We start from the raw sequence: 17068 nt of genomic DNA on the forward strand, positions 1-17068 counted from the left end.
GAGAAGCAGGGTCTGATCCGTAGCCTGTGTGGCAGCTATTGATCAGCACTTGCCTCTCTCTTTCTCTCCCTGCCAGGCCAGCAGCCGCACCTCCATTTCTCTCCAGGCCTCCACCCGGGCTGCTGATCAGCCCTGCTTTTCTGATCAGGCCATGTTGATAGGCCCAGAGATGTTGACTGGCATAGAAACCGATTAGTCAGAAGCAAATTGGGTGAAGCGTGAGGAGCCAATGGCTGTCTAGGAGGCGGAGCTTTTGATGCTGACTGGCATAGAAACTGACCAATCAGAACCAAATCTGGGTCCACTGTGAGGAGCCAATGGCTGCCTAGGAGGCGGAGCTTTTGATGCTGACTGGCATAGAAACTGACCAATCAGAACCAAATCTGGGTCCACTGTGAGGAGCCAATGGCTGCCTAGGAGGTGGATTTTTTGACGCTGACTGGCATAGAAACCAACCAATCAGAATGAAATCTGGGTGAACTGTGAGGAGCCAATGGCTGCCTAGGAGGAGGAAGTTTTGATGCTGACTGGCATAGAAACCGACCAATCAGAACCAAATGGGCCGGCAGAGGAGGGGAGTTGGGGGCGACCAGGCCTGCAGGGGAGGGCAGTCAGGGGTGACCAGGCTGGCAGGGGAGGGCAGTTGGGGGCGATCGGGTCAGCAGGGGAATAGTTAGGCATCGATCAGTTGGCAGGGGAGTGGTTAGGGGGTGGTCAGGCAGGCAGGCAGAAGCGGTTAGGGGCAATCAGGCAGGCAGGCAGGTGAGCGGTTGGGAGCCAGCAGTCCTGGATTGTGAGAGGGATGTCCGACTGCCAATTTAGGCTCGATTCCACAGGGGTCCCAAATTGGAGAGGGTTCAGGCTGGGCTGAGGGGCATCCTCCCCCCCGCCCCCGTGCACAAATTTCGTGCACTGGGCCGAGAGAGAGAGAGAGAGAGAGAGAGAGAGAGAGAGAGAGAGAGAGAGAGAATATAAAACCTCCTCTTGTGTTTTATGCCACAGTGCAGTTTCCATTTGCCACAAAAAGAAGATAGAATGGTAAAGACTAGTACCTGGTGTAGAGGTATATTGATCTGCTTAAGGAGAGCTTTCACTGCCATCTGGAGCTCGTAGAAGAACAATTGCATAGGGCAGTCAGAAGTATGATCCACACTTTCCATAGATTCAGAGCCAGAAAGCTTTTGGACCCATTCCCACTCCTCTCTGTATGTTGAGTCAAGTTAAAATTAGAAATATAACAAAAGTTCAGAACACAGCTCAGAACATTTTTAGTGTGTATGTCCAGAACCTGGGTAACCAATTTTTGGTGGTTAAAACTCAATGCAATTTATGCTATTTGAACTTTTAGACACCCAAATGTAGTTTAAAATGAGCTTTTTCTAATTTCAGCTTAGTTCACCTACCAAACCACGTCTACCTCAGGACAGCAGGTCTAATTTGTATCAGTTTTTAATTTTTGAGATTGGAGCTTTTAGATATTTTGTCTTTATTTTCCTTCCCCTGAAAATCCTATGTAAATTCTAAGACCTGCATTTTGCCACAGGGCCATCTGCAGGTTAATTCAGCAATTGAGTAACCACAGGACTCTGGTCCAACTCAGGCAACAAACCATGTGGCACATTTCAAACCTGGCCTGTGGTAATCGTGGGGATATTTTGGTTTCTTTCCCCTTCCCAAAAGCTGGAGGAGAATCACAAACAGGAACACCAGACAATTCTAATAAAAGGAACCAGGGGACACACATCACTGCTTCCATCCCCCTTTCAAACAGTCATATGTGTCTTTATTCTGCATGCTCTAGAATCCTTCCTAATGAACTTTCCCAAATGTCATGCAGAAGGGAAGAGAAAGAATGGTGGTGGGAGGAAAGCACATCTGGTTTATTCCCCAAAGGCTCCTCTTCAAAAGGAGCTTGAAAAGATCAAGGTAAATGCCTCTTGGGTAACATTGTTTCCACAGGTATTTTAGTACAAGTCTCTAAACATATTCAGTTGGCTGGGTTTCTTCTTCTAACTCTTCAGGGAACAGTAATATGCTCTCAGGAGCAGGCTAGAGAGGAAAGGAAAGCCCTCCTCTCTGGGGATGGAAAGAGAGGAGGTGCTAACATATGTTCCCACTCTCATGAAACTCTCTGAGGGCTCTCCCCAATGGATTATACCAGCCTGGGCTCCAATCTGTGGGTCAGAAAATGAAATTGATTGTGACATAAGCTTTTCATCAGAAAACACTCTCTTTCAACCAACTACCCTCTTAGAAAAGTTTCTGTTTTTAAGATATCTGTTTCCTTTCAATTCCCACACTGGAAAAGACTATGGAAAATTTACCCTTTGTCCCAATAAAAGAAAAAAACTCAAAATTAAATCCCACTTCAGTCTGGGCATACTGTTGGCTTCATAAATAATTGAAATCTCTGAGAACCTGTTTGGGAACTGTTTCTTTCTCTCATAGCTGATATTGAAAACTAACTGAGGGGGTCTGACTAGCACAAGTATACACAAAACCTGAAGGAGAACATTGCTAAAATATCACCTGTAATCAAATTAGAAAATAAATTACTGTTAGGAATACCATAAAATATCTAACTGTTAATCAGCTTAATTGCTAAGGACGAGGGAGATGGAACTGGCAGAGTGAAGGATACTGGAATCTCCCATAAAAACGAAACTTGGAGTCTTGGCAAGGGGAAAGTAGATGGTATAACCACTAAAAGATAGAGTCTAAACCTTTAAGACACAAATCTAGAAAATGGATGAGAGTATTTGTTGCTGAGTCAACCTACAAATGAATGTTATAACCTCTTGGGAAAGGCTGAGATCACTAATGCTGATTGTAGAAGTGACCACCAGATGGCAGACTTAAAGTCTCGGTGTAGTTGATAAGTGAAAGAGAATATGGCAGCTACTGAGTTCTTTGAAGAGACCATCATCATCATCTTCATTGTGACCAAGTAGTATTTAATAAACATTGTGAGACACTAGAGTTAATCAACTTGCCAAAACTTTAAACGACCACATTAGAGTCACCTTTGGTTAAATAAATCCATAGGTATAACTAGAGTTTGGGTATCTAACTTGTACTCTGAAGTCTGAAAATCTCTGGAGAGTTCTTTTTCTTATTTGTTCGTTCCTTTCCCTTTAAACAATTTTTTTTTCATGTTAAGCACAATTCAGTAGACTTTCAGAGACCTGCTGGAGGGCTAGTTGTAAAGCTGAGCCAGATTACCAAGATTGGGCAACCTTCCCAAAACGAACAGGGCAGTTCACCCTGATGCCAAACCATAGAGGAGTTTCCAGAAGCTCAGGCCTTGTTACATCTTTTCTACCCTAGAGAATCATAAAGAGTATAGAAAACTTACAAAGTCCCCAGGCTAGAGGGTTAGGGGTGGGGAGAATGATGGTGGAGGGGCAGCCCTTTATGATTGGGGAAATCAGTGGTTTACTAGAACCCATTTCCATAGTCATATTAAAAAAATAATGACTTATTAGGGTGTGAAGAAAAGATATTGGAAATAGCAATGTTGAAAGTAAAGGACACCTACACATTAACCAGTTGTGCATCAGTGGCTGTACCATGAATAATATAGAGAGAAAAGTGAAAGGATAGTGCCCCTTAGATGGGCTCACTTCTTTCACCAACACCACCAGCCCTCCTATCCTGATGTTAATATGCAGCTTGGTGTCTGCCCCCGTGTACTGGCTCCTGAGGATATCTCACTATAGAAACAGTACTGGGAAGTTCAACACTTCATTTTCCTTCTGACACATCACACCATCACTCAAGCCATTGTTTCACCAGGAGGAAAATCCAATGCCTCATAACTTACTTGGAAATGTTATGGTTTTCACGGATCTTAACATGGCAGAGAATGTTGGGCAACTTTTGAGTAACAAGAACTTTGATCTGGTCCACAGAGCTACACAGCTTTAGATAACCCAGATATAATCCAGGAGAGAGACGTTGATGACTCCTTTTGTGATAGGAGAGAATATCCTGTAAGGTGAAAAAAACAAGCAGAAACAAAAAACTCCTTGAAAGGCGATCTCAAAACCTTTTTCTTTCTTAGGTGCAACATGTCATGAATTAAAGGTGCTGGAGCTAAGAAATTAGGCGAAACACCTCAGATAACACCATGAAGGTTGGGGACAGACCATCTTACCTTCAGGAGACTTGTCCTCCAAGTCAGGTAACCAGTTATTAATATATTCTACATGCTTATTTTCCTCAGATTTCTGAACAGGGGGAGGTGTGTCGGCTGTGATTAGCTATGGACAGATGGTAGTGGAGGCAAGTACTAAAGAAAACTAGAATTTATAATCTCTGTCCTTGGAGGGCTTATTGTATAGCTGGGGAAACAGAAATTTACAAGTGTAAATGCTGATAAAGCTGTACAGGAAGCCTCATTATTTCAGGATAATTGGTATCAGGAAAAGTCTATTTTAAATGACACCACTTAAAATAGGATAAAAATTTTATAGTAGTAGTAGAAAAGATTTAATTGATTCTTTATCTTGAGAAATGAAACAATGTAACACAATAGATTTATTTATCTTATTAAAATTTAAATTGTAGTTATATGTATTGACTAATTCTGAAAATGAAGAGAGAATCAAGTATTGGTTCTTTTTTTGGCATAACTTTTTTTAGACTAAATTGTATAATATGCTGTTTGAAATTGTATGAAATGCTGTTTCTTACATTGACTTTCACAATGAAGAGGATAGTTTTTTCAAGAGTTTGTGAAAGTTTCATATTTTTTTCCTCTGGCATTTAAAAAATATTTGATATTTATGTCATTCTCTTATAAAATACTTGTTCCTTTTATGTTCTTCAGTTGTTAATTGGTCTATTGCTGAATTGTAACTGGCTTTGCATGTGATTTGGTTAGTTTTCCACATCATCTTCATCAGCTTCACAAAATTCTGTATTTTTACAAAATTTAAAATTTACCTTATAATAGATTTGCATTGTATTGTCACAACACAATATTCCACAGGCAGCAGAGACTGAATGAAGTTGTTGGTTTAACAGGAAGTGCCAGCCTGTTATAGCACAGAGGGACGTTTGAGTCAAGTCTTGTTTTATATGTTGTACGTTCTCTAGTGAACTATTTAGGGTGTGACTTTAACTTCCCTATATTACTGCAATAACTCAGATAACGAATAATTGGAAATACAGATTCCCCCTCCCCCATTTCAGTAGGTATGACTCTTTAAACATTTGGGCAGCATGGGAGTTAAACAGTGTTAACAGTGATGAGTCAGGTAACTGATTATGAAGATTCCTATAGGCCAGAGTTTAGTCTGATTTTCAAAGTGAGTAAAAAAAGAGGGAATCATCGCTACCACTAAATGTAGGGAAGGTGAAAAGGAAAAGGAAAACAAACATTATACTTGCACAAAATTTTATATGGAACAGAGAGGTATTGAAGTCTCTCTTGGCCACTAAGAAGGAGTAATCTCTCCTCTGTAGAATTAATGATTTGCAACACCTAATACATGCTATTGTGTATTGTCTCCTTTGTTCCATCCTCTACCAAACATACTGAATTCCAGGCTCTACAGGAAACATTGGGGTTTCAGGTAACTTGCTATGAGCACTACTTTTGAAGAGGTCAAGAAGATGAGTAAACAAATTATCACTATATACTGAAATCAATTTTATAATAGAGACAGTGTTGGTATACAGATGAAGGAGTACTTAGCTTATATTTTTCTTCTTTTATGCTCTTTTTTTGAACTAGACTATGAAATTAATGGTGTTGCTGTGTTTTTTATTGCTTTGTTTCCTTGGTACCCAATGCTAATTCTATATATAATAGATACTCAACATGTGGAAATCAGGACAGTTTCCTAAAACAGAACAGAGAATAGCAGAAGAGGAACAAAATAAGAATGGCCACAGCTGGGGTCATAAATGGTCACATAACTAGCGAGTACAGAAAAGGAAAAAGCTAAGTAATTTTTAAGATATTTGATGAAAAAGACTAGAAAGAAATTTGATTTCATGATCAAGAAGGAAGGCATTCTTATTAATATTAGGAGTTCCATACAGCTTGACTTTTTAATGTCTTTTATCCTGTCTCAGAACAGATCACAGGTGAGTAGTTGACTAGAGGAGCTTCAGTCAAGGTGAAATTTTAAGAAATGAATAGGTAATCAAAGAGAGAAATGGTTAATGAGAGGAGGAAGAATGGAAGTGTTCAGATGGACAGAATTTGATGATATGCACCCTAGGGGAGTACTTGCTGAACAAGCAGATGTGGCCACAAACTCACAGGTCAATATTTTTGAGAAGTGATGGACAACTAGAAAGTCCCTCAAGACTAGAAAAGGGCAAATATGCCTATCTTTGAAACAGGAAGGGGAGAAGCACAGGATGACCCTAGTAATTAAAGACTGCCAACTTATTGATCTTTGGGAGAAATTAAAAAGAACCATCTAACAATCAATTTGCAGCCAGTCAGGAAATCCTGAGACACTGGATCAGGGAGAAGTCTCCAGTGGAATCTGTTTCACTAGATAATCTGTGAAAAGAAGAGTCTTTACTGTATTACTTTAATAAGCTAAATGTCTGAGGTGAAGATTTGTGAATGATAGAAATGGTGTGGGAATAGTAGACATTTTGAGTGATGGACCAATAAAGACTGGCCCTGAGGGCCACTCTTCCCAGCTTATTTATTGACATTCCAGATAAAGAAATAAAAAATGTGTATCAAATTTGTGGGTCCCAAGTTTAGTGTGGTTTGGATTTTCTGGAAAATAGTAATAAAGTTCTGAATGACCCTGTGCATTGGAAAAATAAGCTTATCATAATTAGGGTTTAAACTTAATAAGAAAATGTGCTTGTAGAGACCCAAACCCCAGTACAAGTATAGGATGGGTATGAGTATAAGAGAAAAAACATGTGGGGGTCAGACCACAGATAGAATGTGAGCTGGGAACATACTGTGGTTATGTAAAAGCCAACACCATTCTGGGATGGAGTAATTTACTCTTTCATTCCATTTTTTTTAAAAGACTGTTATTGAGCATCTACTATGTGTATTCCTGTCTTTACATTGTCATTTTATCCTTCATTAGAATGTTTTGGGCCTAAGAAATGCATAGGAAGAGAAAGAAGCTATCCCATTCACATAATGTGAGGTACACTAGAAAGACCCCCTAAACCAAATCAAATGCCTTTGGGTTTACACATTGCTTCATTTGACCACTAAACCACATTTCTAGCCTCTACTTCCACTACAGCCCTTTTTCATCTCTTATCTCCAGCCAAGATGGATCCCTTTTTCATTCCCCGTGCATGCCCTAATCTCTTTTTTGATTTTTTTTCTTGTTGGTTCATGAATTCACTCATTCTACCAACTTGTATTGAGCACTTACTACATATAAGGCATTGTGCTAGGGCAGTGGTCGACAAACTGCGGCTCAGCAAACCGTGGCTCGCGAGCCACATGCGACTCTTTGGCCCTTGAATATGGCTCTTCCACAAAATACCGGCTCTTCCACAAAATACCGACTTCTGTGCATGAGCCACGAAGTTTCAATTGCACTGTATGTGCGCACCCACACGTGGCATTTTGTGGAAGAGCCACACTCAAGGGGCCAAAGAGCCGCATGTGGCTCGCAAGCTGTGGTTTGCCGACCACAGTTAGGGTATTAATGACATCAAGATGAATAAGACATGATCCTTTCATGGAACTCACATTTCAGTATGTGAGAACTAAATGTAAGCAAGTTTTTCTAACCCAGTGTGATAAGGGCCATAAGAAAAATGTGTAAGAGTCCTTGTGGACCCAAGGGAGGGTGAAAATTGACTTTTCTAGCTTCTGCCTCATTTCTTTTACCATGCTCTGTATTTAATTTTATTTATCTCCTTCCTTTCTCCCTCCTACCTTTCCTCTCCTCTACCTTTTTCATTCCCCCTCTCCCTCTATCTTTCCCTCCCCCATCTCTTTCTCTTTTTTTCTCCACCTGGTGAACTTAACTTACCCTTCATGGCTCAGCCAACTGTCACCTCTTCTACAACGCCTTCCCTGATATTTCCAGGTAGAATTAATAGCTGCTTTGTCTGTGTTTCCATAGTACGCTGTTTGTGCTGCTATCAGGCTCTGGTTTAATTCTGCCTTGTATTACCTTGATTTGTTTACAGGTCTGTCTGTCTCCCCTGACTGAACTCCTTGAGACCAGGGACCTTGACTTATTCATTTGTTTTTTCTATAGCACCTAGAAGAGTTCCTGGCACCTACTTGGTGCTGAAAAAATGTTTATTAAATATGAAGTGAGAGGCCAAGAGGGAGTGGGGTCTGGGGCAGGGCCTCTGGGAGAGAATATGCTGTGCTGGTGCAGTAACTACGAAGAGTTATATATCCAACTGCTCTTCATTGATCAGATAGCCTAAGAACTTGTTAGAAGAATGATATATAGTTACTTTTCCAGTAACCACAAGGTTTTTGTTTAGTTGGATAGGGGATGGAAGCAGAATTGTCCAGGGATAGCAGAACTCATAAAATGGTGGCTTGTGGTCTTTGTAGGCCAGCCCATGATCATTGGACTACAAAGAATTTAAATTTTCTGGATTATTTTTTTAACTTTTAAAAATAAAGAGATTTTATTGAAAACTCTGAACTTTCAGCTTTTCTTTAAAAATTGGAAAACATTTCAGCATTGGGACTACTTTCCTCCACTGCAATTAGCTGAGGCTGAATAAGGCTGTTCTTTAAATGATCTCAAGAATACTATAATCTCTGTTACTTCTATACTATTTTTTTCATTGAGATATAATTCACATACCATAAAATTCAACATTCTAATGTGTGAAATTCAGTGGTATTACTATATTCACAAGTTTGTGCAGCTATCACCACTATATAATTTTAGACCATTTTCATCACTTAAAAAATACACAACAACTTTGCTGTCATTACAATCCTGTCACTCCTTCACCTGTCCCTGGAACCACAGATACACTTTTATGAATTTGTCTATTCTGGACATCTTATATAAATGGAATCATGCAGTATGTGGCATTTCATGTTGGCTTCTTTCACTTAGCGTAATGCTTTTAGGCTTCATTCCTGTCATAGCATGGGTCAGTACTTCATTAATTTTTATGGCTGAGTAATATTCCATTCGATGGATATGCTGCTTTATTTATTCATTCATTAGTTGTTGGGCATTTGGCTACTGTGAATAATTCTGTTGTAGACATCAGTGAACAAGTATATGTGTGAAGTCAATTGTTTCTTATATCCAGCCCACCTGGCTCATTTCCATTAGTTTCCCAATTCCAGCAGTTTTTGATCCCCATGTTAGAGGCTTGGGACAGGAATGAGCTAGAAAAAAAGCAAAAAAGGCAGACAAGATAGTGGGTCCTGGGCATCTCAGGTATAAGAAGATGTTGAGTCCCTGGAGTTAAAAAGGAATGCCTAAGAGAAGGAAAGAAGAGATGGGAGGAGATAGAAGACAAGTTTCATTGTAGCTTTTCTAGGATCAAACTTTTTAAAAAGGATCCAGAGAAAGGGAGGGTGAGGGTGTGTAAAGCAGCATGGTAGCATGGGAACACCAGCCTAGGAGTCAGAATACGTCAGTCTTAGTCCCTTCTATGCTGTTTTTTGGCTGATATGACTCTGGCCAGTTATTTTTCTGAATCCATAGCTTGATTTATGAATTGGCCACAATAAAATTACCCATTCAACCTCATTGGGTTTTTGTGAGGATTAAATGATATCATAGATGTGACAAAGTGTTATAAACTGAAAGTATAGTACAAATGAGAGATTAATATTCAGAGAAAACTTCACCTGTGAGGCTTTCAGTTATTGAAGTGGCTCCTGAAGACCATGGTCAGAGTAACTCAGCACCTGAGAGGGACCTCCCTATTGGAAATGCTCTCATTGTCAGTTTGTTCAGAGGGACACTAGCTTGTTTGTAATGACTCTCTTCCTTTCCAGGCAAGTATGGGAAGGATTTCTCTCTCTCTCCCAAATATATGAGAGAGGCCTGTTATAAAGTCTGGGACTTGAGAAGGTTGGGCATTTGAGAGGGGTGGACCTGAAGTTTCCCTGGGGCACTAGGAATTAGTAGATTAGTTATGGGCCCAGATTTTGTTGAAGCCTGTATCTGTTTTTGAAATCCCCACTGTGGATCATACAGCCTTTACACAACTCTTCCTTAGTTCTTATGAAAAGGTAGAGGAAGGGAGAAAATGCTCGAGGGATGATTGAACCAGTGCTTGGGGTCCCCTGGGACAGTAAGGATGAGGAGATCGACTAGGTGTGCCCTAAGGAGAGCCTAGCATTACTTGGATTTTTCTGAGTAGAGAAATAATAAAAATCACTAACATTTATTGAGTAGTCACTTTGTGCTACCCTTCTAATGTTTCATATGTTAACTCATTTACTTTTCATTAGAACCCTATGAAGTAGGTTGTTGTTCCCCCCCCCCCCCAAAGGAGGAACTACAAGAGTTGAGAAATAAGTAACTTGCCCTAGTCATCCTATCTAATAATAGACAAACATGGTAATTGACCGTACCTTCGCTACGCCTCCCATTGGCTAATCAGCACGTTATGCAAATTAACCTCCAACAAAGATGGCGGTTAATTTGAATACTGCAGGCAGGGCGGGACAGCACAGCCGCCAGCATGAGCTGCCATCCCGGGCCGCAGGCTGGCCCCAGAAGCTGCCCAGAAACCGGTGATTGGGGGGAGATGGGAGTCCCCTGCCCAGGCCTGACACCTCTCGCCGAGGCGTAAGGCCTGGGCAGGGGGCGGAGCTGGCAATCGGAGGGGTCTGGGGGTCCCCTGCCCAGGCCTGACGCCTCTGGCAGAGGCATCAGGCCTTGCCAAGACGCCGATCCAGCGATCGGAGGATGATGGGGGTCGATGCCTCTGGCCAAGGTGTCAGGCCTGGGTAAGGGGCCCATCTGGCGATCGGAGGGAGATGGGGGTCCCTTGCCCAGGCCTGACGCCTCTGGCGATCAGAGGGTGATGGGGGTTGACGCCTCTGGTTGAGGCGTCAGGCCTGCGTGAGGGCGGAGCCAGTGATGGGGGGAGATGGGGGTCCCCTGCCCAGGCCTGAAGCCTGGGCCAGAGGCATCAGGCCTGGGGCAGAGGGGGCGGGGGATGGGGGGCCAAGCCGGCGATTGGTGTGAACTACAGGGGAAACACCTTTTCTGACGGCTCACTGGTTAAGCTCCCTGTATGCCACTGGTAATATTCTTAGTAACTTGGGAAATAATCCAAAAAGGTGATCGAGGGTTTTTCACCACACTCCTGGCGAAAAAAAACGAAGGTCCGCTGCTGGAGGGCTAAGAAATGTCATATCCTGCCCTAGCTGGTTTGGCTCAGTGGATAATGCCTTGGCCTGCCAATGGCAGGGTCTGAGTTCAATTCTGACCAAGGGCATGTACCTAGGTTGCAGGCTCCTCCCTGGCCAGGGCCCAGGTCAGGACTCATGCAGGAGGCAACCAATCAAAGTGTTCCTCTCATTTTGATGTTTCTCTCTGTCTTTCCCTTTCTCTTCCACATTCTCTAAAAATCAATGGAAACATATCCTCAGGTGAGGCTAAAAAAAATAATAAAGAAATTATTATTATATGAAAGACACATCTTGAAAATGCCTAAAGAAAGTTGTCATTTTTTCATGGTGAAGGGATGGGAGTCTGTGTTGATGAAAACACCTTGGTGGCTGCGGTGACTGGCAGTGGCTGCAGCAACGGGGTGATGGGGCTGGTGTCTTCCCCTGATCAGCCCAGTCACCTCCCACCAAGGGAGGCCAGACTGCAGCTTAGGCCCTATCCCCAAGGGGAGCAGGGAGTGGGCCTAAGCTGTCACTAGGACATCCCCTGAGGGCTCCCAGTATGTGAGAGGGGGCTGGCTGGGCTGAGGGACATTCCCCCCCCACCCCAGTGCATGAATTTTGTGCACCGGGCCCCTAGTCTATACTAATAAAAGGGTAATATGTTAATTAGGTTGGACGTCTTTCGGACGTCCATCCAGACAAAGCCACAGCAGCTGCAAGGCCCAGGGCTCAGGCAGCCATGGGCTCAGGAAGCCTTGAGCCCTGGTGGCTGTGATGCCCAGGGCTCATGGCAGCCATGAGCCTTGCCTGTGAGGCCCAAGGCTCAATGGCAGCCATGGGTTAAGGCAGCTGTGGGCTCAGGCAGCTGCGATCCCTGGTGGCTGCGAGACCTGGGGCTCAGCAGCCGTGGGCTCAGGCAGCTGTGAGCCCTGGCAGCTGCGAGGCCTGGGGCTCAGGCAGCTGCCGCAGCTGGCAGTGGCAGCAGCAGCAGGGTGATGGGGATGGTGCCTTCCCCTGACCAACCTGGTTGCCTCCCTCAGTGGGAGCGGGCCTAAGCCATCAGTAGGACATCCCCTGAGGGCTCCTGGACTGTGAGAGGGGGCAAGCCAGGCTGAGGGAACCCTGGCCTCTAGTCTATATAATAAAGCTTAAGCGACCATTATGGCAAAATGACCGGAACGACTGGTCACTGTGATGCGCACTGACCACCAGGGGGCAGACTCTCAAAGCAGGAGCTGCCCCCTGGTGGTCAGTATGCTCCCACAGGGAGAGTGCCGCTCAGCCAGAAGCTGGGCTCATGGCTGGCGAGGGCAGCGGGAGCCTCTCCCGCCTCCAAAGCAGTGCTAAGGAACTGAGCAGGTGGGTGGTAAGGAGCGAGGGGTCCGGACTGCAAGAGGGATGTCTGACTGCCAACAGGTGGACATACCCCGAGGGGTCCCGGACTGCGAGAGGGCACAGGCTGGCCTAAGAGACCCCCCCCCCCCCCAGTGCATGAATTTCATGCACCGGTCCTCTAGTATAACTAGAAAAGGAGTCAGGAATCATACCCAGTCTGTCTGATTCCAAAATTGTGTCTCAGAATGTTATGTGATGTAGCAGAAAGAGGCCCAGGCTTCCTATCAGAAGGCTTGGTGGTCATCAGTCTACTGACCCTGAAAAAAGACTGGTTTGTGGCCCAGAATTGTGGGAATTACCTAGTCAGTTTTGGGCAACCACCACAACCTATCTCTACTTTCATGTTGAATTGGTGGGGCCACCTCCTGACATATTTAATCTTAAATCTGGGAGTGATTGAATACCAGCCCTACTAGTTTTATCCCCCATTTCCTCTCCAGTGTAAGACCTATTTGGGAAAGGGGTGAAAGAGAAAAATAGAAGAGGAGAAAGGAGGGGGTGGGGTGGGCGGGAATGACATCAAGCAGGAATGTGCCAGTCAGCGGGGGTAAATTTTCCACTTGGATCTGGGTGGAAACCTGATCTTGCCTCTATTTTTGGTCTCCTTCTCTAACAACCTTTCGCCAGATTGGAATTTTTCTGCACCTGTAACACATTTTTAATGTAATAAGTCTAGGAGAAACCAGGTATTATATCACGCTGGGGTCTGTGCTGTTTCTAAGAGGGAAGGTAGCCCAGACCCCAGTTTATCCCTATAGGGGATTAGTGTATTAGTCACCCTGTAAAAGCTCAATTTATTATGATTTTTAAAATGTTTCTTTTAGCACTTGCTTATAAAAGGTGAAGAGGGGAGCCACGAATGTGTCTGTGTTCCCTGCCTCCACCTTTTCACACATACCCACCCTCTATCAATTTCATATGAACTCAGATTCCATAAAATCAAATCCAGAGGCTTTGACCAATTAGCTTACCTTTGCTTCTTTGGATTTTGTTCTTGTTTGGGCTGGTGCAACTAATGGAAAGGTGACCTTACTGTCGTAGCCACCCCTCAGTGGGGAATGGAAATAAGTGGTCTTAGCTGTTTAGGGTGATCATAGGGCGCTAGTGGACCAAGGCTTGGATTTGGCTTGTTAGTGTGGGATTGAGCCCTTTATTTCTCCATTACTACAGATTGGCTTTCTTGTGAATATACTAGTATGTCATGGGTTGCATAGATCTCAAGGTGGATGTTTCTGCCAGCTTTGCCACCTAACTGGACAGTTCTATAGAACTCGTCCCCATCACTAAATTTAAATAAAGAAAGCAAGAAAAAGACAGCTTGAAACCCAAATTCACATAAAAACATGTGAGGCAGTTTGGTGGCATGCATGGAGCATGATGTGGGAACGTATCCTGGTTCTGCCATCCTCGTTAAGAGTCTGATCTAAGCTGCTTGAATTTGAATTTTGGTGGTATACAGTTCTCAGGCAAGTCCCTCATCTTTCATTTTATCTCCCATTCCCCACTCACTGAAATCCTACCTCCTGCCCTGGAATATGATATAATGTAGTGGAGAGAAGAGAAGCCTGCTTACAATCAGAAGATCTAAGTTCAAGTATTGGCTCTGTCCTTTTCTAGCTGTGTGCTCAGTGGCAAATCCAAGTTTGGTGGTGCTTGAACCTAATGCAACCTTGGATTCTTTCCTTAAGGTAGAGAATACACAATTATGAATGTGAAATTGTTAGGATTTCTGCCAGGGCCTTGAAGGGGCTTGTGCAGGTGAAGAGCTGAATGATGCAAAATCTTCATTAGCTTCACTAAATCTGCCTCTGTCACATCATATCATCGAGCCTCAGTTATTTCATGCCTAAAATGGATTTAAACATGGCTGACTGTCTGTCTTGAGGGAGTAGTTTAAGGAACAAGCAAGAGTAAGTATTATGAGTGTTTTTGTCCTAAGTGATACATACATGCACACACACACAAATACATATATAGTTTAGAAATGTATTATTATTGTAGTACATTCAGTTATTGGTTTAATGTTTTGATTATACTATCTGTAGATCCCTGCTCAAATATTTGTCTCATTGTTTCTCATTGGTTAATTGGGTCAGGGGCATCCTCAAGGTGCCAATACTTGAATTCCGGATTGGGAAAGTTAAATAAAATGAAAACAAGCTTCTGAATCTTTCCAATGTGTGGAATATAAACCATGACATGTCTCTGGACCTCTCCACTTCATCATTGCATATGTAAATGGATTTTGGTGTATTTCATTAGAGCCTCAATAAGTGTGTTTGGAACTTTAAATATATTAGGAAATTGAAAAGACTACATACCTGGATGGTTATCAGTAAAATGTCTAAAGCTGTTGGCTCCTCAGGTGTTGACAGAGACTTCCTCTGGCTTTGCAGCTTTGAGATCTGCATCCATTTGCCATTAAAAAATGAATAGAGCATCTCCACCTCTCTGATGGTGACTATCAGGATGTTTCCATGCCGGTCTTTAATGGGCTCATAGTAAACTCTTCCCAAATTGTGTGTTCCAAGTAAATTCTAGAAGCAAATAAATTTCTGGTAGCTTATGTGATGTACAAACAAAGCAACATAACTGCAACAAAAGACACTAAATAATTATCTGATGTTTCTGAGAAGCTGTGTGTTGTTGTTTTTTTAGCAGACTTAATCCTAGAAAATGTGGCATCATAGAAATGTACTTAACAGAAGCTCAAAGAAAATGTCTTCACCCATAAGCCTGCAAAGATTATAGCAAGAGACACAAAAATTACGTTTTTTAAGCAAATTCAATATCTGTAAATATCTCTTACCCACATAGACACACCAGCACATAAACCTCAGTCACTGGCACTTGAAGAGAAACCCAGATGTTTTAAAGAAAAATGCCTGATATTTCAAGTATGCTGCTTGTGGAGTTTTCAAGCGATCTACAGTACACTGGTGAGAAGTGGGGTTGTTTAAAATGAAGAAGTGAATTGACAATGTAGCACATTGTACAGGTCCCAAATGACTGCACATTCCCTTCAAGATACTTTAATTGGGAGATTGGCCTGGTTTAAACTTACCTGCATTTCAGGGAGTTCTATTTATTTAAAACTTTGTTAAAATTGTTCATGAGCTAGGTCAACTGTGGCAGACAATGCTTTCAGAAAGGTAGGAAGGGAAGGATGCTGCATTAAACGTGGAAGGGCCCAGGTAGATGTTATTAAAATAAACTGTCACACATAATGAGGGTTTGAAGAGCACTGAGAGGAATAGAATAAAATATCCTTTTACTTTGAATATCTATGGTTTTTAAAAATTATAAACCATCTTAGAACTCCTAGCTGTTATTTTTGTGAGCTTACATAAACACTGATGAGATAACCTGTTAGCCAGAGAGCAGAAGTAGAACTGGAATTTGTAAAAGTAACAAGGATGACCTAAAAATAAAAATGAATGAGCCAACTAACTACTCAGTATCCACATCTACCAAAATATTGGAATATTCCCTAATAGGTAGGGACTGCGTCTTAATTTTTTTTTTTTTTTTAATTCACAAGGACAGGACACATAAGGAAGAAATTTCACAAATAATTATTGACATTTGAAAATTGAGTTGGCAGGATTACTATTTTTTAACAATGGCCTAATCACTTAGATTATTCTTGTTCAATAATTGACTTCCAGATCACAGAGAAGTAACTGGGTAAGGCAGTGGTTCTCAACCTGTGGGTTGCGACCCCTTTGGTGGTCAAACGACCCTTTTACAGGGGTCGCCTAAGACCATCCTGCATATCAGATATTTACTTTACGATTCATAACAGTAGCAACAGTACAATTATGAGGTAGCAACGAAAATAATTTTATGCTTGGGTCACAACATGAGGAACTGTATTTAAAGGGCCAGAAGGTTGAGAACCACTGGGGTAAGGCCTTTTAAGCCTGTCCTATGTAGTAGTTTGCTGCAAAGTAATACTGGCCAACAGCAGTGGTATGCTGGTAAACTGTCTATATAAAAAATAACTGATTTATAGGATATGCCAATTTCTGTGGTGTAAATACTCCCACCATAAGCTGGTTTCAAGCTTCTAGGGTTTGATAACAGGCTTTCAAAATTTCTGAATATTTAACAGTTGGCTTTCCTAAGCCAGTGCAGGTTGGCTCCAGCACACCACTGCTATTAAGCCTTTAGTTATACTGGTGTTGAATTTCAGGGCTGGCTGCTGTTCATTAACTCTTAGACTTCTGAAAAATTGTTACTCTCTTAAGCCCTGATTTTCATCATCTAATGTTAAGGATCCTTACAGTTCAAATATCCCTTATCCTAATCCTTACTTTATAGAGTTTTGGGGGGATTACATGAGAAAATATTTTGTATACTCTCAAGTTTGTA

General features: G+C 42.4%; 1 protein-coding gene across 1 annotated transcript in view; it reads right to left on the reverse strand.

Moving 5' to 3' along the window:
- ANKFN1 (ankyrin repeat and fibronectin type III domain containing 1) overlaps positions 1-17068 on the reverse strand; it is a 140523-nt gene that overhangs the window by 33269 nt on the left and 90186 nt on the right. Inside the window, exons 11-13 of the mRNA XM_036341840.1 lie at positions 15016-15231; positions 3824-3990; positions 1053-1203 (exon numbers count right to left, since the gene is read on the reverse strand). Coding sequence (XP_036197733.1) covers positions 1053-1203; positions 3824-3990; positions 15016-15231 — 534 coding nt within the window. The remainder of the gene's footprint in view (positions 1-1052; positions 1204-3823; positions 3991-15015; positions 15232-17068) is intronic.

Source organism: Myotis myotis, unplaced genomic scaffold, assembly GCF_014108235.1.
Source record: "Myotis myotis isolate mMyoMyo1 unplaced genomic scaffold, mMyoMyo1.p scaffold_m19_p_17, whole genome shotgun sequence".
NCBI classification, from domain to species: domain Eukaryota; kingdom Metazoa; phylum Chordata; class Mammalia; order Chiroptera; family Vespertilionidae; genus Myotis; species Myotis myotis.